Genomic DNA, 25706 nt, shown 5'->3' on the forward strand with positions numbered 1-25706 from the left:
CCTGCCTAGCATGGTCCAGTAGTACCTGCCTAGCATGGTCCAGTAGTACCTGCCTAGCATGGTCCAGTAGTACCTGCCTAGCATGGTCCAGTAGTACCTGCCTAGCATGGTCCAGTAGTACCTGCCTAGCATGGTCCAGTAGTACCTGCCTAGCATGGTCCAGTAGTACCTGCCTAGCATGGTCCAGTAGTACCTTCCTAGCATGGTCCAGTAGTACCTGCCTAGCATGGTCCAGTAGTACCTGCCTAGCATGGTCCAGTAGTACCTTCCTAGCATGGTCCAGTAGTACCTGCCTAGCATGGTCCAGTAGTACCTGCCTAGCATGGTCCAGTAGTACCTGCCTAGCATGGTCCAGTAGTACCTGCCTAGCATGGTCCAGTAGTACCTGCCTAGCATGGTCCAGTAGTACCTGCCTAGCATGGTCCAGTAGTACCTGCCTAGCATGGTCCAGTAGTACCTGCCTAGCATGGTCCAGTAGTACCTGCCTAGCATGGTCCAGTAGTACCTGCCTAGCATGGTCCAGTAGTACCTTCCTAGCATGGTCCAGTAGTACCTGCCTAGCATGGTCCAGTAGTACCTGCCTAGCATGGACCAGTACTACCTGCCTAGCATGGTCCAGTACTACCTGCCTAGCATGGTCCAGTAGTACCTGCCTAGCATGGTCCTGCTAGTGTTATAATGACATATACTGACTAGTGGTCTTGTAGACCCTGTCATGGTCTGAGGTCGCCTATATTGGGTGTTGTGATAAGCCATGACCATGACAGGGGTGTGAGGTCACACCTGGACAACGGGAGTGACCTCAAACAGTGACCTCTCTTAGTAACACCGAGGGTGGATGTCACAGAGCTTACTGCTGACTCTGTCAGCTAACAGAGAGTCAGCTGTGTTTCCCTCTATCTCTGTCAGCTGTTCATCCTCTCTCTCTCTCTCTCTCACACACACACACACACACACTCTCTGTACTCACCTAATTGTGGCTGCAGGGGTCGATTCACAGCTCCTGTGTGTGTATTAAGAGTAGGGAGTTAATATTCTTCTTTTACATTACAGGAGTGAAGCTGGTGTCTGTCGTCTGCCTGATGATGCAGGAGACCAACCTGGCAGACATCTTTCCTACCCAATCACCCACAATGTCTGCTGACTGTGAGGCAGTGCCTGCCCAACCACTGCCCACTGGTACCCTGCCTGCCACCTCTCCCATAACTGCTACTGGCACTCCCCCAGAGTGTCATGGGCCCTCAGATATCAGTTATGAAGGGAGAGTGTCTGCCTTAACTCCTCTAGGAGGCTACGAAGGCAGTGCGAGAACTGCAATGGAGCTGGACCAAGCTCACATGACTAGCATCAACGACGCTAGTCATGTGAGAAAGAGTTATCTTCAGGAGAACAGCGTGGTGAAAGAAGAGCCAATGAACATATCCATTGAACATGATATGGAAGATACATCAGGGATTAAAATCAGTCCTCACTTTGAAGAACATACTATAATAAAGGAACATTGCAACAGGCCTACTGACCCATACACGGCAGGTCCCCAGTCCAATTTCCCCGCAGACAATGTTTACACCCCCAGACAGTTGTCCCCTACAGCAGGACATTCACAGGAGGGAACTATCAAGGAGTCAAAACAGGTTGAAAAATGTCAAAGCAACCCTCAGGAACGTAAGGTTGGTGATCGCCTAAACGACTCCGATACTCTGCTTTGCTTCGCTCCACCTGACCACAGTGATCCAATGAGATCCCCCATTGAAAAGGCTGGAGAATCACCGGATCTTCCCACAAACTCTGCTCGAACTCCATCTGGTGAAGAGCCGGACCAGTCATTCAATGTTTATGATCATTCATATGGGAAAGTTGAGAGCATAGAGAGAATGTCTCCATATGATGAAATATATCAGGAGAATGAACAACACTTGCCATCCAGCATAGAACCTGATAGTGATGACACAACAGAGTCCTCCATGATGCACAGTGATATGGATCATCTCTCCCGCCTGCAGTATGTCATGAAGTTATCAGGAGTCATGTCGGGGAATGAAGGGGAGGCAGGAGACAAGTCTCAGGTGTTTCAGTGTCATATTTGTTCGTATTCTGGTACTTCTCGTTTCCACTTCAGCGTTCATGTCAACACTCACTACGACCACAAGTGCGCCAAGTGTGACTTCACCGCTCACACAGAGTCCAAGATGAGAGAACACATGCAGGAGGAACATGATATAAAACTCGACTCAAACGAAGACCTGGAGAGCATCCGGGTGCCACGAGTCAATTCACAGGGAAAAGTGAAAACTTTTAAGTGTAAACAGTGTGAGTATGTGGCCATTACCAAGAGTGACTTCTGGGAGCATGCCCGATCACACATCAAGAGTGAGAAACTTCTAGCCTGTTCCAAATGTCCCTTCGTTACAGAATATAAACATCACCTGGAATATCACCTCAGGAACCATTTTGGGTCGAAACCTTTTAAATGTAACAAGTGTAAATACTCCTGTGTGAATAAATCAATGCTGAACTCTCACATGAAATCCCATAGTAATATATATCAATATCGGTGTTCAGACTGCACCTACGCCACTAAATATTGTCATTCTCTTAAGCTTCACCTACGTAAGTACGGTCATAACCCAGCCATGGTGCTCAACCCTGATGGAACACCAAACCCCATTCCCATTATTGATGTTTATGGAACACGAAGGGGACCCAAGCTGAAGAAAGATGACAAAGGGATGCCAATTCTTCCTCCAAATTATCAGAATCATGCTCAAATCTTGAAGGCACAGATGCATGTCACCAGAAAAATTCCTTCATCACCCACCTCACCCCTGGACAGTCCCCAGGTACCAGGAGTGAGACAACCAGGTTCTGTCCCACCACTGTCATGCACCAGGCCTCCATACTCACTGTTTTCCTACACTTATCCAAACATGATTGAGAACCTGCAAAGCACTTCACCAATCTTGTCTCATACTCTTGAAAAATCCTCTGAGGACCTGCCTCATTCACTAGAAGACCACGAGCACTTACGAGAACTCTTACTGGAACGAGAACGAGCAGCGTGTATAAATCCTTTATCTCCTGAGGATATCCTGAGATGTTCAATATGTGACTTCATCACAGACCGTAGAGAGCTATTTTCACAACATATGATGGTTCATGAACGACGAGAGGATAGGAATGACACTCTTGGTTCCCCGCAAACCAACGAACATTCCATGACTCCAGAACGTCGATCTTCTTCACCAGTACGCCCACCCATGTTACCTCACCAGCGGTTGCCATTCACTAACACCGAGATGGGTCCAATGTACTCACCCTTAGCTGCGGCTCACAATCTAAAGGAATATCTCACCCATATGAACCCCTTTATTTACCAGCATATAGTGAGTAGACAGATTCACCCGGCATTTGGCCTGCAGCAGCACCTGCAACACTTTGTTCAACCAGCTCTTCAAGATCCTCAACCCTTCCCGCCCCAGGAGGAACCCCGCCAACCCTCACCTCAATCTTCCATTGTGCAGATCCTCTCACCTAACAATGACGGGGTCCTGGATTTGAGTAAGGAACAAACACTGCTCCAGCAGACCAGCATGGCTAGTGAGCTCACACCACCTCAACAAATTCGAGACACGAGTCAGGAACCTCCGCCTCTCCATCAGAGGAATGAATCTCGTTCCTCTCTCTCTCCTGATCACCTGTCTCCCCCGCTCTCAGAGACATCAACTCCACCTTTGAAAAATCGCCGTAAGGGTCGTGCTTTCAAGTTAGAACGTATCACCCTGCGTCTTAGTGAAAGTGCTGAAGGTGAGAGTAGTGGACATGATGAAGACATAAGAAAGGAGAGAGAGGAGAGCCATAGTAAGACATGCGAGAACCGCATGCCTTCACTCGTGCCTCTAGCACAACATGGTGCCACACAAGAGACCTGGCGGGCTGCCCACCACTGCCAGTTTTGTGACATGGCTTTCAAAGATGTGGTAATGTACACCATGCACATGGGTTACCATGGCTACCACAACCCATTCACTTGCAACAAGTGTGGCCACCAAGCCATGGACAAAGTGGCTTTCTTCCTGCATGTAGCACGTTCCTCACACTCCTGAAGTCTGATATTATTATTACCACAATCATGACTAAGTGTAATTGATACCTGCACAGGTACAGGTAGATTTGCCAGGACAGGTCCTGGCCCAGGTCTTCTCCATGTGGTGACCCAGCATTGATACCTGTGTACAGCTGCACTGAACTTCAGTTACCTCACATACATGAAATGTGGCTCGCTGTTCTCTTTAACTGGTGCTTGTCTCAATATTGTTCTCTTAAGAAAAACATAAGGGGCACTACTACAGGTCCAAGTCACACCCGCTTCAAGGAGCACTGCTACAGGTTTACTGGCCCAAGCTAAGCAGACTCTTGCAAGTGTCAAGTGAATGAGCATCACTTAAATCTCAGTTCCCAAGTGGTGGTGAACTTAATGTATTGGTTATGACTAAAAATACTAGTTCCAGTGGTGGGTGGTTATGCTAGTGGTTGTAGTTCGGTGAACCACAGTAACACTGAGGCTCTAGTCAACTGTATCACTTGTACATAATATAAGAACATAAGAAGCACTGCAGCAGGCCTACTGGCCCATGCTAGGCAGGTCCAAGTCACTTACCAGCTTAAGTCTCTGACCCAAGCAAGTCAGGTCCAGACTGACCCAAGCTAGTAAATAAATATATTCACCCTAAATTCGTAATCATAAAAAGCCTTAGATCACTCGAGTTCTTTAGTGTCCGTCAAGAAATAATTCATTTACGTACCTTTAAAGAAATGTCTTGTAATGTTGGTACAATTACTGACAAGATGTACAGTAAAAACCTACATAAATGATGTCTTTAAACCGTAGCAAAAATCAGTGAATTTTGTGTGTAATGTTAATATTGTGTGAGAGAGCAATGTGCACATGTGGGTATTGTGAGAGAGAGCAATGTGCACATGTGGGTATTGTGAGAGAGAGCAATGTGCACATGTGGGTATTGTGTGAGAGAGCAATGTGCACATGTGGGTATTGTGAGAGAGAGCAATGTGTACATGTGGGTATTGTGAGAGAGAGCAATGTGCACATGTCGGTATTGTGAGAGAGAGCAATGTGCACATGTGGGTATTGTGAGAGAGAGCAATGTGCACATGTGGGTATTGTGAGAGAGAGCAATGTGCACATGTGGGTATTGTGTGAGAGAGCAATGTGCACATGTGGGTATTGTGAGAGAGCAATGTGCACATGTTAGTATTGTGAGAGAGAGCAATGTGCACATGTGGGTATTGTGTGAGAGAGCAATGTGCACATGTGGGTATTGTGAGAGAGCAATGTGTACATGTGGGTATTGTGAGAGAGAGCAATGTGCACATGTGGGTATTGTGAGAGAGAGCAATGTGCACATGTGGGTATTGTGAGAGAGAGCAATGTGCACATGTGGGTATTGTGAGAGAGAGCAATGTGCACATGTGGGTATTGTGTGAGAGAGCAATGTGCACATGTGGGTATTGTGAGAGAGCAATGTGCACATGTGGGTATTGTGAGAGAGAGCAATGTGCACATGTGGGTATTGTGAGAGAGAGCAATGTGCACATGTGGGTATTGTGTGAGAGAGCAATGTGCACATGTGGGTATTGTGAGAGAGAGCAATGTGCACATGTGGGTATTGTGAGAGAGAGCAATGTGCACATGTGGGTATTGTGTGAGAGAGCAATGTGCACATGTGGGTATTGTGTGAGAGAGCAATGTGCACATGTGGGTATTGTGAGAGAGAGCAATGTGTACATGTGGGTATTGTGAGAGAGAGAGCAATGTGTACATGTGGGTATTGTGAGAGAGAGCAATGTGTACATGTGGGTATTGTGAGAGAGAGCAATGTGTACATGTGGGTATTGTGTGAGAGAGCAATGTGCACATGTGGGTATTGTGAGAGAGAGCAATGTGCACATGTGGGTATTGTGTGAGAGAGCAATGTGCACATGTGGGTATTGTGTGAGAGAGCAATGTGCACATGTGGGTATTGTGTGAGAGAGCAATGTGCACATGTGGGTATTGTGAGAGAGAGCAATGTGCACATGTGGGTATTGTGTGAGAGAGCAATGTGCACATGTGGGTATTGTGAGAGAGAGCAATGTGCACATGTGGGTATTGTGTGAGAGAGCAATGTGTACATGTGGGTATTGTGAGAGAGAGCAATGTGTACATGTGGGTATTGTGAGAGAGAGAGCAATGTGTACATGTGGGTATTGTGAGAGAGAGCAATGTGTACATGTGGGTATTGTGAGAGAGAGCAATGTGTACATGTGGGTATTGTGAGAGAGAGCAATGTGCACATGTGGGTATTGTGAGAGAGAGCAATGTGCACATGTGGGTATTGTGAGAGAGAGCAATGTGTACATGTGGGTATTGTGAGAGAGAGCAATGTGTACATGTGGGTATTGTGAGAGAGAGAGCAATGTGTACATGTGGGTATTGTGAGAGAGAGCAATGTGTACATGTGGGTATTGTGAGAGAGAGCAATGTGCACATGTGGGTATTGTGAGAGAGCAATGTGTACATGTGGGTATTGTGAGAGAGAGCAATGTGCACATGTGGGTATTGTGTGAGAGAGCAATGTGCACATGTGGGTATTGTGAGAGAGAGCAATGTGCACATGTGGGTATTGTGAGAGAGCAATGTGCACATGTGGGTATTGTGAGAGAGAGCAATGTGCACATGTGGGTATTGTGAGAGAGAGCAATGTGTACATGTGGGTATTGTGAGAGAGAGCAATGTGCACATGTGGGTATTGTGACAGAGAGCAATGTGTACATGTGGGTATTGTGAGAGAGCAATGTGTACATGTGGGTATTGTGAGAGAGCAATGTGTACATGTGGGTATTGTGACAGAGAGCAATGTGTACATGTGGGTATTGTGAGAGAGCAATGTGTACATGTGGGTATTGTGAGAGAGCAATGTGTACATGTGGGTATTGTGAGAGAGAGCAATGTGTACATGTGGGTATTGTGAGAGAGAGCAATGTGTACATGTGGGTATTGTGAGAGAGAGCAATGTGTACATGTGGGTATTGTGAGAGAGAGCAATGTGTACATGTGGGTATTGTGAGAGAGAGCAATGTGTACATGTGGGTATTGTGAGAGAGAGCAATGTGTACATGTGGGTATTGTGAGAGAGAGCAATGTGTACATGTGGGTATTGTGAGAGAGAGCAATGTGTACATGTGGGTATTGTGAGAGAGAGCAATGTCTACATGTGGGTATTGTGAGAGAGAGCAATGTGCACATGTGGGTATTGTGAGAGAGAGCAATGTGTACATGTGGGTATTGTGAGAGAGAGCAATGTGTACATGTGGGTATTGTGAGAGAGAGCAATGTGTACATGTGTGTACTGTGAGAGAGAGCAATGTGTACATGTGGGTATTGTGAGAGAGAGCAATGTGTACATGTGGGTATTGTGAGAGAGAGCAATGTGTACATGTGGGTATTGTGAGAGAGCAATGTGTACATGTGGGTATTGTGAGAGAGAGCAATGTGTACGTGTGGGTATTGTGAGAGAGAGCAATGTGTACATGTGGGTATTGTGAGAGAGAGAGCAATGTGTACATGTGGGTATTGTGAGAGAGAGCAATGTGTACATGTGGGTATTGTGAGAGAGAGCAATGTGTACATGTGGGTATTGTGAGAGAGAGCAATGTGTACATGTGGGTATTGTGAGAAAGAGCAATGTGTACATGTGGGTATTGTGAGAGAGAGCAATGTGTACATGTGGGTATTGTGAGAGAGAGCAATGTGCACATGTGGGTATTGTGAGAGAGAGCAATGTGTACATGTGGGTATTGTGAGAGAGAGCAATGTGTACATGTGGGTATTGTGAGAGAGAGCAATGTGTACATGTGGGTATTGTGAGAGAGAGCAATGTGTACATGTGGGTATTGTGAGAGAGAGCAATGTGCACATGTGGGTATTGTGAGAGAGAGCAATGTGTACATGTGGGTATTGTGAGAGAGAGCAATGTGTACATGTGGGTATTGTGAGAGAGAGCAATGTGCACATGTGGGTATTGTGAGAGAGAGCAATGTGTACATGTGGGTATTGTGAGAGAGAGCAATGTGTACATGTGGGTATTGTGAGAGAGAGCAATGTGCACATGTGGGTATTGTGAGAGAGAGCAATGTGCACATGTGGGTATTGTGAGAGAGAGCAATGTGTACATGTGGGTATTGTGAGAGAGAGCAATGTGTATGTGTGGGGGGGGGGTTATGCCTCACTCACCAAGAGTTCAATCCCTGCCAATAGGGAGTTAGTTTGCAATCATGAGTTATGATTGTATTAAGTATTCAACACCTTTCAAGCTAGGCATATGTGTGATAATTAAGACACATGTGCAACAGTTGGGTATCTTTACTGTTGAGACGTTCTGCCTACACAGTCGGCTTCTTCAGTCGAGTGCAGAGGCAGCAGATGTAGTAGTGAAGATTATGTAATCAGTCCATCAACCTTGGAGAAAATGTATTCAAGGTGGTCAGTCCCTCAGCCTGGAGAAGAGTTCACTTCCACAGAGGATGAGTAAGAAGGGTTGGATTTCAGATGGACCTGCCTTCTTACTGCCACTAGTGGAAGTAAGAAGGGTTGGATTCCAGATGGACCTGCCTTCTTACTTCCACTAGTGGAAGTAAGAAGGGTTGGATTCCATATGGACCTGCCTTCTTACTTCCACTAGTGGAAGTAAGAAAGGTTGGATTCCATATGGACCTGCCTTCTTACTTCCACTAGTGGAAGTAAGAAGGGTTGGATTCCATATGGACCTGCCTTCTTACTTCTGCTAGTGGAAGTAAGAAGGGTTGGATTCCAGATGGACCTGCCTTCTTACTTCCACTAGTGGAAGTAAGAAGGGTTGGATTCCATATGGACCTGCCTTCTTACTTCCACTAGTGGAAATAAGAAAGGTTGGATTCCATATGGACCTGCCTTCTTACTTCCACTAGTGGAAGTAAGAAGGGTTGGATTCCATATGGACCTGCCTTCTTACTGCCACTAGTGGATCCAGTCCCCTACAACATCTTGGAGATCTTCTGCCTCACCTTCGGCAGTATTTAAGACTCCGTTCCCATGCTTCAGCTTCATATTTTTTCAGACCATGAAGCTGAACTCTTCTCCAGGCTGAGGGACTGATCACCTCAAATACTATTTCTCCAAGGTTGACGGACTGATTATACAATCTTCATTTCATTACTACACCTATTGACCCTGTATTTGACTGTAGAAGCCTACTGTGTAGGCAAAACGATTCATCAATAAAGATACCCAACTGTTGCATATGTCTTAATCTTCAGCTTGTCTGGTTGGTTAATGGGGGTTTCAAGACTATCTACTACACGAGGGTTATTAAGGCTACATGTCACCTGTACACCACCAGTCAAGAATACTTTAATACCTAAAATACTGATTAATGTAAACTACCAGTGTATATACACTGAGATATGGTTTAGAAAGACACGTAAGCAAACACTATGACATATTTATTAGAAAACGTTTCAGTCCTGGGACCTTGATCACTTCTCAAGGTCCCAGGACCGAAACGTTTTCTAATAAATATGTCATAGTGCTTGCCTACATGTCTTTCTAAACCAACTTGTTGGTATTTATTACCAAGGTTTATACCACACTGAGATATACACTGAGAGGTGTATATAGGGGTGTGTGTGTGTGCGCATGTGCACGCATGGTCGCATTCACCTACAATATCATGTCAAAATAAATGCAGTACGTATTCTAAATGAGTTTCTCTTATCCCCGGTAGCTCCATTATTTCTCTGAGTGTTAAACCCACAAGTCAGAGTGACAATCAAATTAAGAAAGTGTAACCATATCAAAGGAAAGGATACATCCAGTTCCTTGGATCAGAACCACACACTGGGGTGGAAAGTTCAGATGATGTAACTTGACGATTGTTCAGGAACAACAGCCATCTCTCGCTGAGGCAAAATGACCTAAAAAAAAGAAGAAACCTGTTTACTGTCATTCATTTAATAGCTATTTTGTCAGAAGAGTGCCTATTATTTCAACATTAAGAATATATTTCTAATACATTTTCCAGTCTAGTATGTTGTGAAGAACTTTTTCAGCATTTCCTCTGCTTCTTCATTCCTCCTACCTGAAGTCTACCTGGAGGATGTTCCAGGGCCTCCCAGTGGATCAGAACCTGATCAACCAGGTTGTTACTGCTGGCCGCACATAAACCGAGGTACGAACCACAGCCCAACTGTTCAGGTACCGACTTTGTGTGTCTAGCTTCCTCACAAATGACACTGAATTTGTTGAGAGAGCACAAGGACACGTATGAACGATGCCTCTGGAGTAACCTACCATGTATTGTTTACATCTCGGCACTTCCTGCAAATTGTTCATATTACGAAGTGTATAAGTGGAAGATAGGTATTAATAAAGGGGATATTAACAAGGTCTTGAGGATGTCTCTCCAAGAGAGAACCCGCAGTAATGGATTTAAATTAGGTAAGTTTAGATTTAGAAAGGACACAGGAAAGTATTGGTTTGGAAATAGGGTAGTAGATGAGTGGAACAGTCTACCTAGTTGGGTTATTGAGGCTAGGACTTTGGGTAGTTTCAAATTTAGGTTGGATAAGTACATGAGTGGGAGGGGTTGGATTTGAGAGGGACTTGCACATCAGAGCTTATTTCTTGGGTGGCATTGAAAATTGGGTAGGTCAAATGTTTGTTAGTGGGATGAATTGTAAAGGACCTGCCTAGTATGGGCCAACAGGCCTGCTGCAGTGTTCCTCCTTTCTTATGTTCTTATGTTATCGAAAGTTTGCAATGCAAGTGTTCGTATATAGAGGAGTCTGTAATTCAAATAGTTTGAATTCCAGTAATGTCACTACTCATGGGATTCATTATTCGCAGTAATCGAGTTCTAGCCGTATACAGTCGTCCCCCCATATTCATAGGTGATATGTTCCAAGACTTGCTGTGGATGCCCAAAACCGGGGTCAGTAGCAAACCTTATATATAAGCCTTTTTTTTTTTTACATGTGCATATACCTATAATAAATTTTAATTGAAAAATTAGGGGATAGGAAGTGCTTCACAGCTTCTCTTAGGCTTTGAAGAAGTGTCGCCATCACTACTTTTGTGCTCTGGGACCATTATTAAGCAAAATTAAGTTATTTTTGGGCCATGGTGAATCCTGGATAACCGAAACCACAGAAAGTGAATCTGTGGGATTCTACTTTATAGTCTTTCCAATTTTAAATTCAATTGTCTAAATTGTGTATTTCAGTGTAAGGGCGAGGAAAACCATGCACATATACAATTATTATTATTATTATTATTATTATTATAGCACTTCCCTTACATTGGTTATCAAGTTACCATTGAGATATACAAGATTAATGTAACTACAATTGCAAATGTATACAACCAAAATTCCATTATGTACACCATAGTCAGCCAAATTGTTTGCGACAGCAATGAGGTTCCTCCAGTCGAAATTGTTTACCAGACCACTCGATGAAGCTGTGTGTGTGTGTGGGGTGGGCAGTTCTCGTTCACTCGCAGAATTAAGCATTACGTATATACAGCACGGTGGTCTCTCGCCATGTGTGAACTGGCATTTATGTGATGACCCCAGGTCTATCATCAAGTCTATATATAAGCTGCATAGATTCACTCCGAGGCGAGGGATGCCACCAGCAATATATAAATTACAATGTCATAGACAATATATAGATTATAATGTCATAGACAATACATAAAGTATAATGTCATAGACAATATTTTGGATAATGAGATTTTGAATAATTGTGATGTTAAGATAATGAGAGTAAATGAATTACCTAATAACATTACTCGAAGCCAATGTTGAAAATTAAAAGTCTACCGAGAGGCCTTTGCAAAGGCTTGCTCTGTGTATGGGTGTTTAGTGTATAATACGTCAGCTTACTGCCCATCTTTCATCAGACCGATGTTGAACAGTAGGTCCGACAGAGCAGAAATACATTCTATATGTATAAGCAAGGTAAATACAGAATTATGAATGAGTCAATATATGAAAATGATTGTATACAGTGAAAATGATTGCAGCATACACAACTCAAATTTCAAAACCTGTTTTTTTCTGGTATGAATCAAAGTTCTGTTTTAAAAACCCTAAAAAAAAGAGGATCCCTATTTTCTATTAACATATAACAATAAAATGCAGTGAAAAAGTCTACTGGTTGCATTTAAATGCAGGCAGTAACTTCCTCCTACACATTATATAAGGAATGCTGGCCCAACACACAGGCTGGTTTCACTTGATCGGTCGATAAAATAACACTAGGTCTTGAGTGATGTTACCCCAGATGAAATGCTGCACGGTACGAAGATCCATGTTTGGGTCCAATACCTGCGGGAGAAACACAGAGATTGAACAAATATATGAGTGGGAAGGGTTGGGTTTAATTGGTGTCTGGGATACAGAAGGAAGATCTAGGGTAACTTTGGGGAAAAGTTGGACAAGTACATGGGTGGTTCTGATGAGGACCTGCCTTGTATGGGCCAGTGTTCATCCATTCTTTTGTTCTTATGCAATTAGATCACAGTAAACAGGCGATATCACAATATGCAGAACAACCACTGTGAAAAAAATAGTGGAATTCCAAGTGTTTTCATGATCTCTCACATTATCATGGAATTGTGATAAAATGAGAAATCATGAAGCGCTTGGAATGTCATCTATGTTCTTATGTTAAGTTAATTTGTTTTGTCTACAGACGTTAAGGGTCACAGTTGAAACTACAATGGTAAAAAATGATGTAGCTGATTTTATTTGTATAAATAAGTCACCATGGGGCATAAGAAGATTAGTGATAACAGCCAACCAAAAAGAAAATTGGTTAGAGTCACAACAGAGGTGAAAAATTGTTATTAATTATTCCTCATGGGAAAAATTTATTTGGTACTCGAAGAGATAGGCACTTGAACAGCCTTCTGGAGTGAATTAAGTTTGAGTACCAAGGTTACACTGTATATATAACATCAACAGATTATGGTTAAGGACACAAGAGGAAGCACTTTCAAATTCAAATTCTAATTCTACATGATACATACTGCAGTTTGTACAAAAAATGAACAACATTTAATACTGCGCATGGAAAGCCCCTGGTCATGCAGAGCATTTTGGGCATCTTATTATGGAAATGCTGATGTCCAGGTTCTCTCCAGGACTAAGAACTGTTTGTCTGTGTTCTTAATCGCTCTCTGGAAACTACTTACAAAACTAGATTCATAAGAATAAGAATATAGGCACTCCATGGGGAAGTGGAACAGAATTCTTCCTCCACAAGCTATGTGTGTCGTAAGAGGTGACTAAAATGCTGGGAGCAAGGGGCTAGTAACCCCTGCTCCTGTGTGCATTACTAACTTTCATTTTTCTTTTTAGGTCACCCTGCCACGGTGGGAGACTGGCAATACAGGCAATCCATGTACGTACTTGTACTCTTAACTGGTTCTGAATAGTTATCTCCATAAGGGCTTTGGTATGAGGTTTATGTTCCTAAGAACCAATTTTGTGTCCTAAAATGCATGTTTTTAGGGTCTATCCTGCCAGGACAAAATGGTGGTAAATACAAGGGGAGTACACTGGGCAGATGTGAATCAGAGGTTGTCTGTAGCACAGCACTCAGGCCTACACTGAATCCTAAGTACAGGTGAAAAATGCCTAAAATACAGTGGACCCCCGCATAACGATCACCTCCGAATGCGACCAATTATGTAAGTGTATTTATGTAAGTGCGTTTGTACGTGTATGTTTGAGGGTCTGAAATGGACTACTCTACTTCACAATATTCCTTATGGGAACAAATTCGGTCAGTACTGGCACCTGAACATACTTCTGGAGTGAAAAAATATCGTTAACAGGGGGTCCACTGTACATTGAATCCTAAGTTTTTTTTTTTTCAACACACTGGCCGCATCTGACTAAGGCAGGGAGGTGACCTATTATGCAAAAAGAAACATTTTGTTTTTAAATTTAATAATTCATACAGGAGAAGGGGTTATTATCCGCTTGCTCCTGGCATTTTAGTCTCCTCTTACGACACGCATGGCTTATCAAAAAAGGATTCTTTTCCACATCCCCGTGGACATAAGAGGAAATAAAGAACAAGAACTATTAAGAAAATAGAAGAAAACTCAGATGGGTGTGTGTGTAAATATATAAGCATGAACATTCATGTATAGTGTGACCTAAGTGTAAATAGAAGTAGCAAGATATACCTGTTATCCTGTGTGTTTATGAGACAGAAAAAAGGCATCAGCACTCTTACCATCATGTAAAACACTACAGGTTTTCATTTCAACCTCACTTGGAAGGATGGGTGGCTGCTGCCTACCAACCTACTACCACAGGACAGTAGTACCTCCCTGGGTGGCTGCTGTCTACCAACCTACTACCACAGGATGGTAGTACCTCCCTGGGTGGTTGCTGTCTACCAACCTACTACCACAGGATGGTAGAACCTCCCTGGGTGGCTGCTGTCTACCAACCTACTACCACAGGACAGTAGTACCTCCCTGGGTGGCTGCTGTCTACCAACCTACTACCACAGGATGGTAGTACCTCCCTGGGTGGTTGCTGTCTACCAACCTACTACCACAGGACAGTAGTACCTCCCTGGGTGGCTGCTGTCTACCAACCTACTACCACAGGACAGTAGTACCTCCCTGGGTGGCTGCTGCCTACCAGCCTACTACCACAGGACAGTAGTACCTCCCTGGGTGGCTGCTGTCTACCAACCTACTACCACAGGACAGTAGTACCTCCCTGGGTGGTTGCTGTCTACCAACCTACTACCACAGGACGGTAGTACCTCCTTGGGTGGCTGCTGTCTACCAACCTACTACCACAGGACAGTAGTATCTCCCTGGGTGGTTGCTGTCTACCAACCTACTACCACAAGTCAGTAGTGTCTCCCTGGATGGCTACTGTCAAGCATCCTACTATCACAGGACTGCAGTACCTCCCTGGGCGGCTGCTGTCTACCAACCTACTACCACAGGACGGTAGTACCTCCTTGGGTGGCTGCTGCCTACCAACCTACTACCACAGGACAGAAGTACCTCCCTGGGTGGTTGCTCCCTACCAACCTACTACCACAGGACAGTAGTACCTCCCTGGGTGGCTGCTGTCTACCAACCTACTACCACAGGACAGTAGTACCTCCCTGGGTGGCTGCTGTCTACCAACCTACTACCACAGGACAGTAGTACCTCCCTGGGTGGTTGCTGTCTACCAACCTACTACCACAGGACAGTAGTACCTCCCTGGGTGGCTGCTGCCTACCAACCTACTACCACAGGACAGTAGTACCTCCCTGGGTGGCTGCTGTCTACCAACCTACTACCACAGGACAGTAGTACCTCCCTGGGTGGCTGCTGTCTACCAGCCTACTACCACAGGACAGTAGTACCTCCCTGGGTGGCTGCTGTCTACCAGCCTACTACCACAGGACAGTAGTACCTCCCTGGGTGGCTGCTGTCTACCAGCCTACTACCACAGGACAGTAGTACCTCCCTGGGTGGCTGCTGCCTACCAACCTACTACCACAGGACAGTAGTACCTCCCTGGGTGGGTGCTGCCTACCAACCTACTACCACAGGACAGTAGTACCTCCCTGGGTGGCTGCTGCCTACCAACCTACTACCACAGGACAGTAGTACCTCCCTGGGTGGCTGCTGCCTACCAACCTACTACCACAGGACAGTAGTACCTCCCTGGGTGGCTGCTGCCTACCAACCTACTACCACAGGACAGTAGTACCTCCCTGGGTGGCTGCTGCCTACCAACCTACTACCACAGGACAGTAGTACCTCCCTGGGTGGTTGGTGTCTACCAACCTACTACCACAGGATGGTAGTACCTCCCTGGGTGGTTGCTCTCTACCAACCTACTACCACAGGACAGTAGTACCTCCCTGGGTGGCTGCTGTCTACCAACCTACTACCACAGGACAGTAGTACCTCCCTGGGTGGCTGCTGTCTACCAACCTACTACCACAGGACAGTAGTACCTCCCTGGGTGGCTGCTGTCTACCAACCTACTACCACAGGACAGTAGTACCTCCCTGGGTGGCTGCTGTCTACCAGCCTACTACCACAGGACAGTAGTACCTCCCTGGGTGGCTGCTGCCTACCAACCTACTACCACAGGACAGAAGTACCTCCCTGGGTGGTTGCTGCCTACCAACCTACTACCACAGGACAGTAGTACCTCCCTGGGTGGCTGCTGCCTACCAACCTACTACCACAGGACAGTAGTACCTCCCTGGGTGGCTGCTGCCTACCAACCTACTACCACAGGACAGTAGTACCTCCCTGGGTGGCTGCTGCCTACCAACCTACTACCACAGGACAGTAGTACCTCCCTGGGTGGTTGGTGTCTACCAACCTACTACCACAGGATGGTAGTACCTCCCTGGGTGGTTGCTCTCTACCAACCTACTACCACAGGACAGTAGTACCTCCTTGGGTGGTTGCTGCCTACCAACCTACTACCACAGGACAGTAGTACCTCCCTGGGTGGCTGCTGCCTACCAACCTACTACCACAGGATGGTAGTACCTCCCTGGGTGGTTGGTGTCTACCAACCTACTACCACAGGATGGTAGTACCTCCCTGGGTGGTTGCTCTCTACCAACCTACTACCACAGGGTGGTAGTACCTCCCTGGGTGGCTGCTGTCTAACAACCTACTACCACAGGGTGGTAGTACCTCCCTGGGTGGTTGCTGTCTACCAACCTACTACCACAGGGTGGTAGTACCTCCCTGGGTAGTTGCTCTCTACTAACCTACTTCCTAAGTACCAGTCAAAAATGCTTTGAATAATACACTGAATCCTTAGTACAAGTCGAACATGCTGCCATACATGAGTAGGCTCAATATTGCCCACCACTGTGCATACTATTGAGCCATATGTGAGTAGGCTCAATACTGCCCACCACTGTGCATACTACTGAGGATCTTTAGAATATTAGACCTGTAACTAGGCTTCACTCTATTTTATGACTCCACTGCAGTTGATGACCTTCTACCTGATCACTTTCCATGACTCCCAACTGTCAATCTTGATCAAACTTCTAGCAAAAAATATAGGCAAACTAAAATAAAGTTATAGTACAATCTCACCTTGTCATTACACAGCAACTGAACACGCTCCTCAGCGATTGATGCAGTTTCCGCTTTGTCGTCGCTCCCTCGGTCATTGTTGTTGTTAGTAGTTGAGCCTGCATCACTGCCCACTCCCAGCACTTTCTCATAGACATGTTCTTGCACTTTTCGGATTTGGATGAAGTCGTTTGCACTTAAACGATCCCTGAAAACAAAGACAATTGGCAAATCAAGAGCATTTAATTTTTATTATTTTTTGCACGCGCGCACGCATGCACACGCACTCACGCACATGCACGCACACGCACACACACACACACACTGGAGAGGCTGGACATGTGGTCCAGTAACTGGCTTCTCGAATTCAATCCTGCCAAATGCAAAGTCATGAAGATTGGGGAGGGGCAAAGAAGACCGCAGACAGAGTATAGGCTAGGTGGACAAAGACTACAGACCTCACTCAGGGAGAAAGACCTTGGGGTGACCATAACACTGAGCACATCACCGGAGGCACACATCAACCAAATAACTGCTGCAGCATACGGGCGCCTGGCAAACCTGAGAATAGCGTTCCGATACCTTAATAAGGAATCGTTCAAGACACTGTACACTGTGTATGTTAGGCCCATACTGGAGTATGCATCACCAGTCTGGAACCCACACCTGGTCAAGCACGTCAAGAAGTTAGAGAAAGTACAAAGGTTTGCAACAAGGCTAGTCCCAGAGCTCAGGGGAATGTCGTACGAGGAAAGGTTGAGGGAAATCAGACTGACGACACTGGAGGACAGAAGGGTCAGGGGAGACATGATAACGACATACAAGATACTGTGGGGAATAGACAAGGTGGACAGAGATAGGATGTTCCAGAGAGGGGACACAGGGACAAGGGGTCACAACTGGAAGCTGAAGACTCAGACGAGTCACAGGGACGTTAGGAAGTATTTCTTCAGTCATAGAGTTGTCAGGAAGTGGAATAGCCTAGCAAGTGAAGTAGTGGAGGCAGGAACCATACATAGTTTTAAGAAGAGGTATGATACAGCTCAGGAAGCAGAGAGAGAGAGGACCTAGTAGCGATCAGTGAAGAGGCGGGGCCAGGAGCCGAGTCTCGACCCCTGCAACCACAATTAGGTGAGTACAATTAGGTGAGTACACCAGATATTTCCCACTGAGGCAAGGTTACCCATAAAAGAAGAAACATTTCTTTCTATAGTTACTGATTTATACAGAAGGGGATATTAGCCCCTATCTTCCAGCATTATAGTAATTTATACAGGAGAAGGGGCTACTACTACTAGCCCCTTGCTCACAGCATTTTAGTAATTTACACAGAAGAAGGGGTTACTAGCCCCTATCTTCTGGCATTTTAGTTGCCTCTTATGACACACAGCTTACAGAGGAAGGATTCTTTTCTACACCCATGGGGATTTTTATTATTATTATTATTATTATTATTATTATTATTATTATCACACTGGCTGATTCCCACCAAGGCAGGGTGGCCCAAAAAAGAAAAACTTTCACCATCATTCACTCCATCACTGTCTTGCCAGAAGGGTGCTTTACACTACAGTTTTTAAACTGCAACATTAACACCCCTCCTTCAGAGTGCAGGCACTGTACTTCCCATCTCCAGGACTCAAGTCCGGCCTGCCGGTTTCCCTGAACCCCTTCATAAATGTTACTTTGCTCACACTCCAACAGCACGTCAAGTATTAAAAACCATTTGTCTCCATTCACTCCTATCAAACACGCTCACGCATGCCCGCTGGAAGTCCAAGCCCCTCGCACACAAAACCTCCTTTACCCCCTCCCTCCAACCTTTCCTAGGCCGACCCCTACCCCGCCTTCCTTCCACTACAGACTGATACACTCTTGAAGTCATTCTGTTTCGCTCCATTCTCTCTACATGTTCGAACCACCTCAACAACCCTTCCTCAGCCCTCTGGACAACAGTTTTGGTAATTCCGCACCTCCTCCTAACTTCCAAACTACGAATTCTCTGCATTATATTCACACCACACATTGCCCTCAGACATGACATCTCCACGGGGATATTATTATTATTTTTAACACACTGGTCATTTCCCACCAACGTAGGTTAACCAAGAAGAAAAAAGTTCAGCATCCATCATGTAATCACTGTCTTGCCAAAAGTGTGCGGACATCACAATTCATATAATCCTCAAACTGCAGTAACCTCACTCATGACTCACTCATGCTTCAGAATACAGGCACTGTACTTCCCTGTACTCTAGTTAAAACCACTGCTGCAGTCAGCAGGAGTTAAAACACAATGAGGCAATTAGCTACAAGCATACAAGTGAAAGCTACACAAACTGAGCTTGTAAAAGAATGATTTTTAGGGTTGCTGTGATGACAGTCAAATTTTGACAACCTGAAAGATGTGATGGACACCTGGTAATACTGTTATTCAGTGGTAACCTGGCAATACTGAGTTATTCACTGATGACTTGGCAAGAGTTATTCACTGATGACCTAGTAATACTGAGGTATTCACTGATGGTCTGCAGACAAAGACCCAGTCTTTCCCTAGGCATAATGTCAGTGGATGTTTCAGTTTAGAGGGTCATGTAAGCTGTGATGTCAGAGAAATTCTGGCAAGACAGCAACTGCACAACAGGATTTGTTTTCCACCTTTTTTGGGGTCACACTACATTGGTGCAAGGTGGTTGGTGGGTTAAAAAATTATTCGGTGGTAAATTAACCCTTCAACTGTCCAAATGTAGGTCTATGTTTTTGCGTGTAGAGCTCCGACCTTGATTTTCTCCACAAGAAAGCATGTAAAAAAACATAGATCTACGTTCGGAGCGCTAAGCGAGCAAACGTAGATCTACGTTTGGCCAGTTTAAGGGTTAACAGCAGTTGGGGCCCTGGGATAATACATTTACAAATGGTTCTCAACTTACAATGAGGTTATGGTCTGATAAACCCATCATAAGTTGAAAATATAGTGGACCCTCAACTAACGGCGTCATTAAGTAACGCCAATTTCATCTAACAGTGCTTTTTGCCGTAAAAAAATGTCTTAACGAATGGCAAAAAACTCTACGTTTGTCCGGAACATGTCCATGTGCCTGGAGCGCGGCCTGAGCGGGCCCAGCCACTCCACGACTCAGTGTGCCATTGTTTACAAGCTGCTGCAGTTGGTTTCCATGTGTGCCTCCCATATATTTTGGATTATTCCACTGTTTTTGGTGCTTTTAACCGCTAAATAAGCCACCATGGGCCCCAAGAAAGCTTCTAGTGCCAAGCCTGTGTTAAAAGGGTGAGAATTACAATGGAAATGAAGGAGATCATTGAAAAATACGAGAATGGAGTCCGTATGGCTGAGTTGGAAAGGCAATACAACAAATCATATTCAACCATCAGTACTATCTTAGCGAACAGACGGGCAATCAAAGAAGCTGTTGTTGCGAAAGGTTCAAGTATGTTTTCAAAACGGAGACCTCAAGTAATTGAAGAAGTAGAGAGACTGTTATTGTTACGGATAAACAAAAAACAATTATCAGGTGATAGTGTTTCTCAGTCTATAATTTGTGAAAAGGCAAGGAAGTTGCATGATGATCTCATTAACCCCTTGATGTTCCGTGCCGTAGATCTACGGCTTTACGTTGAGGATCCAAATCGTACATCTACGTCATGAGCTCAGCTCACTCTGATAAGCTGTGAGCGGTAAATTTTGGCCTTGATATGAGAGAATACATCTATGTGGCATGTGTGCACCACATAAAACAAATCCTGCAGCACACTGTGCATAATGAGAGGAAAAAACTGAGACCGTAATTTTCAATTAAAACAGCAACTTTACAGTATTTTTTCGTATGTTTTTTATAGTTGTATTTGCAATTTCTTGGTCTCATTTTATAGAATGGAAGACATATTACAGAAATAGAGATGATTTTGATTGGTTTTAGTACTGAAAATGGCTTGAAACTAAGCTCAAAGTAGCGAAAATGTTAAATTTTTGCCGATGTTCAAGAGTAAACAAATGACCTCACACGTCTAATACACGCCAGCTGGTGGGTCTAATATATGTTCACAAATGTGTTGATATTATTTATACAATTATTACAACATTGTATGACAGTAAATCTTCTATTTTTTGGTTTGAATAAAAATTCATTATGTGAATTAAAAATCAAAATGGAATTCATTAGTAAAGCCTGAAAATGTAACTAATGAACAGAAGAAATGTTAGTTTAGTGCCAGGAATGTCTGCATTGTTTATTCTGGACCCTATTTTGAAATTGAAGTATTTTGAACTTTGCATTAAATTGGCCAAATTACCAATTTCCGATCACTTTATTTTGTAGCTGAAACAGTTGACTTGGCGAATTCTTGTGCTCAATTGATAGAATAGAAGTAATACTAGTGAAATAGCTAAGAATTTGGTTGGCTGGAATAATGTAATTGGCCTAACATGGGAGTCAAAGTCGGCAAAATTGCTGATGCATAAATATGGCTAACACATCAAAATTCGCGAGAGCATAATTTCGTCAATTTTCCATCAAATTTCGTACTTTTTGTTTTATTACCTTCAGAAAAAGATTCTCTACCATTTCATAAGAAAAAATAACAAAAATTATTTTTTGAAAATTCTTGGACACTGGTGCACACTTTGAAATTTGGCCTCTGGACCCTGAAAGGGTTAAGAAAATGCCTAAAAATAGTACTGCTGCTGATGAATTTAAGGCCAGCAAAGGCTGGTTTGAGAGATTTAAGATTCGTAGTGGCATACATAGTGTGGTAAGGCATGGTGAGGCCGCCAGTTCAGACAGAAATGTGGCTGAAAAATATGTGAAGGACTTTAACCCGTAAACGGTCCAAACGTATATATACGTTTTTTCAACATTTGAATGTAAAAAAAGCAGATCTTTTTTTTTTTTTACATTTGAAAATGTGTAAAAAACTTTGATTTACTTTTTTTTTTGTGTTATACGTATTTGAAAATATGTAAAAAAAAATGTAGATCTACTTTTGTAGCGCTACACATGTGAACGTAGATCTGCTTGGACCGTTTACGGGTTAAGGAACACCTAGAGCCTGAAAACTTAAAACCTGAACAAATGCTTAATTGTGAGGAAACAGGCCTGTACACAAATAACCCGCACATAAAAGAGAGAAGCTTACGACGACGTTTCGGTCCGACTTGGACCACTGACAAAGTCAATGGTCCAAGTCGGACCGAAACGTCATCGTAAGCTTCTCTCTTTTATGTGCGGGTTATTTGTGTATCGTTCCAGTCACGGTATTGTGCCTTTTTTTGTTATTTATAAACAGGCCTGTTTTGGAAGAAAATGCCAAACAGGACTTACATTATTCAGGAGGAAAAGGCACTCCCAGAACATAAGCCTATTAAAGACAAGCTGACATTAATGTTGTGTAGTAATGCTAGTGGTGATTGGAAAGTGAAGCCTTCATTGGTGTATCACTCTGATACTCCCAGAGTGCTCAAGAAAAACAATATCGTCAAGAGTAATTTGTGTGTGCTGTGGAGATCAAACAGTAAGGCATGGATCACTAGGGAACTTTTCTTGGACTGGTTTTATGGTGTGTTTGGCCCCACTGTGAAAAATTACCTCCAGAAAAAGAAATTGTCACTCAAGTGCCTCCTGGTAATGGACAATGCTCCTGCTCATCCTCATTACTTGCAAGAGGAATTTGCAGGGGAGTTCGTTTTTGTTAAAGTGAAGTTTTTGCCTCCTAATGCAACTCCTCTCCTGCAGCCCATGGACCAGCAGGTCATTTCAAGCTTCAAAAAACTCTACATAAAAGCAGTGTTTCAAAAGTGCTTTGAAGTGACCTCAGACACTCAATTGACCCTTAGAGTTTTGGAAAGATCACTTTAATATCCTCAGTTGTGTAAACCTTATAGGTAAGGCTTGGGAGGGAGTGACTAAGAGGACCTTGAACTCTGCTTGGAGGAAACTGTGGCCAGAATGCGTAGAACAGTTTGGGGCTAGCCCTCAGGAGGCTATGTCAGTAGTGGAAGCTATTGTGTCATTGGGGAAGTCCTTGGGATTGGAGGTTTGTAATGAGGATGTGGAAGAGTTGGTGCAGAATGATGAGGAAGAACTAACCACTGCAAACCTGCAAGAGCTTCAGGTGCAACAGCAACAGATCACATCTCAGGAATGTTCTTCAGAGCAGGATGAAGAGAGACGGAGGAAGATGACTTCGTCAAGGATTAAGGAAATGTGTACAATGTTTACAAAGGTACAAGCATTTATCAATGAATTTTATCCTGCCACAGAAGTTGCAGCCACATTGGCAACATGTACAATGACACTCTTATGTCCCATTTTAGGGAAATCCTAAGGACACGTGAGAAACAAAGCTCTCTGGGCGGATATTATGTGCGACAGGGGTCCAGTGACTTGGCAGGACGGTAGTACCTCCCTGGGTGGTTGCTGTCTACCAACCTACTACCGGATTAATTCTATTTCCATTATTTCTTATGGGGAAAATTAATTTGACCAACGGCAAATTCAACTAACGGCAAGCTCTCTGGAACAGATTAATGCCACTGGTTGAGGGTCCACTGTGTTACTGTGTAAGTTGAATATGGATATGATATAAATAAATAAATAACTACTGTCACCAAATAAGTAAATAAATAAATAATTACTGTAGCTAAATAGTACCATATAGGTAGTAGGTTGGTAGACAGCAACCACCCAAGGAGGTACTACCGTCCTGCCAAGTGAGTGTAAAACGAAAGCCTGTAATTGTTTTACATGATGGTAGGATTGCTGGTGTCCATTTTTCTGTCTCATAAACATGCAAGATTTCAGGTACGTCTTGCTACTTCTACTTACACTTAGGTCACACTACACATACATGTTTTTTTTTTTTTTTTTTCAACAAGTCGGCCGTCTCCCACCGAGGCAGGGTGACCCAAAAAAAGAAAGAAAATCCCCAAAAAGAAAATACTTTCATCATTCAACACTTTCACCACACTCGCACATTATCACTGTTTTTGCAGAGGTGCTCAGAATACAACAGTCTAGAAGCATACACACATAAAGATACACAACATATCCCTCCAAACTGCCAATATCCCAAACCCCTCCTTTAAAGTGCAGGCATTGTACTTCCCATTTCCAGGACTCAAGTCCGACTATATGAAAATAACCGGTTTCCCTGAATCCCTTCACTAAATATTACCCTGCTCACACTCCAACAGATCGTCAGGTCCCAAGTACATGTACATGTACATACATGTACAAGCATATATATACACACCCCTCTGGGTTTTCTTCTATTTTCTTTCTAGTTTTTTTTTTTTCAACAAGTCGGTCGTCTCCCACCGAGGCAGGGTGACCCAAAAAAGAAAGAAAATCCCCAAAAAGAAAATACTTTCATCATCATTCAACACTTTCACCACACTCACACATTATCACTGCTTTTGCAGAGGTGCTCAGAATATAACAGTTTAGAAGCATATACGTATAGAGATACACAACATATCCCTCCAAACTGCCAATATCCCAAACCCCTCCTTTAAAGTGCAGGCATTGTACTTCCCATTTCCAGGACTCAAGTCCGACTATATGAAAATAACCGGTTTCCCTGAATCCCTTCACTAAATATTACCCTGCTCACACTCCAACAGATCGTCAGGTCCCAAGTATCATTCGTCTCCATTCACTCCTATCTAACACGCTCATGCACGCTTGCTGGAAGTCCAAGCCCCTCACCCACAAAACCTCCTTTACCCCCTCTTTCCAACCCTTTCGAGGACGACCCCTACCCCTCTTTCCTTCCCCTATAGATTTATATGCTTTCCATGTCATTCTACTTTGATCCATTCTCTCTAAATGACCAAACCACCTCAACAACCCCTCTTCTGCCCTCTGACTAATGCTTTTATTAACTCCACACATTCTCCTAATTTCCACACTCCAAATTTTCTGCATAATATTTACACCACACATTGCCCTTAGACAGGACATCTCCACTGCCTCCAACCGTCTCCTCGCTGCTGCATTTACCACCCAAGCTTCACATCCATATAAGAGTGTTGGTACTACTATACTTTCATACATTCCCTTCTTTGCCTCCATAGATAACGTTTTTTGACTCCACATATACCTCAACGCACCACTCACCTTTTTTCCCTCATCAATTCTATGATTAACCTCATCCTTCATAAATCCATCCGCCGACACGTCAACTCCCAAGTATCTGAAAACATTCACTTCTTCCATACTCCTCCTCCCCAATTTGATATCCAATTTTTCTTTATCTAAATCATTTGATACCCTCATCACCTTACTCTTTTCTATGTTCACTTTCAACTTTCTACCTTTACACACATTCTCAAACTCATCCACTAACCTTTGCAATTTTTCTTTAGAATCTCCCATAAGCACAGTATCATCAGCAAAAAGTAACTGTGTCAATTCCCATTTTGAATTTGATTCCCCATAATTCTAGTTGTTATTCTTGTTTATTTCCTCTTATCTCCATGGGGAAGTGGAACAGAATTCTTCCCCCGTAA

At 43.9% G+C, this 25706-nt stretch overlaps 2 protein-coding genes across 3 annotated transcripts in view; one reads left to right on the forward strand and one right to left on the reverse strand.

Annotated features, from left to right (window-relative positions):
* Positions 1–1033: 1033 nt before the first annotated feature.
* LOC128704582 (protein hunchback-like) lies at positions 1034–4894 on the forward strand. Its single transcript, XM_053799702.2, has one exon. It carries the CDS (start codon positions 1083–1085, stop codon positions 4101–4103), a length of 3021 nt encoding a protein of 1006 aa, XP_053655677.2. The 5' UTR covers positions 1034–1082; the 3' UTR covers positions 4104–4894.
* Positions 4895–11341: 6447 nt separating this feature from the next.
* Positions 11342–25706, reverse strand: part of LOC128704539 (WD repeat-containing protein 48) — a 60775-nt gene continuing 46410 nt past the window's right edge. The window contains exons 15-16 of one of the 2 annotated variants that reach the window (XM_070079787.1): positions 17201–17387; positions 11342–12422 (exon numbers count right to left, since the gene is read on the reverse strand). In XM_070079787.1, coding sequence (XP_069935888.1) covers positions 12327–12422; positions 17201–17387 — 283 coding nt within the window. In that variant the 3' untranslated portion in view covers positions 11342–12326. The remainder of the gene's footprint in view (positions 12423–17200; positions 17388–25706) is intronic. The other variant, XM_070079786.1, reaches the window with a different exon arrangement.

The sequence above is a fragment of the Cherax quadricarinatus genome, unplaced genomic scaffold (genome assembly GCF_038502225.1).
Source record: "Cherax quadricarinatus isolate ZL_2023a unplaced genomic scaffold, ASM3850222v1 Contig16, whole genome shotgun sequence".
In the NCBI taxonomy this organism is placed as follows: Eukaryota; Metazoa; Arthropoda; class Malacostraca; order Decapoda; family Parastacidae; genus Cherax; species Cherax quadricarinatus.

What these genes read in the sequence shown, in the direction of transcription:
- LOC128704582 (XM_053799702.2), top strand. Translation starts at nt 1,083, where the DNA reads ATGATGCAGGAGACCAACCTGGCAGACATCTTTCCTACCCAATCACCC.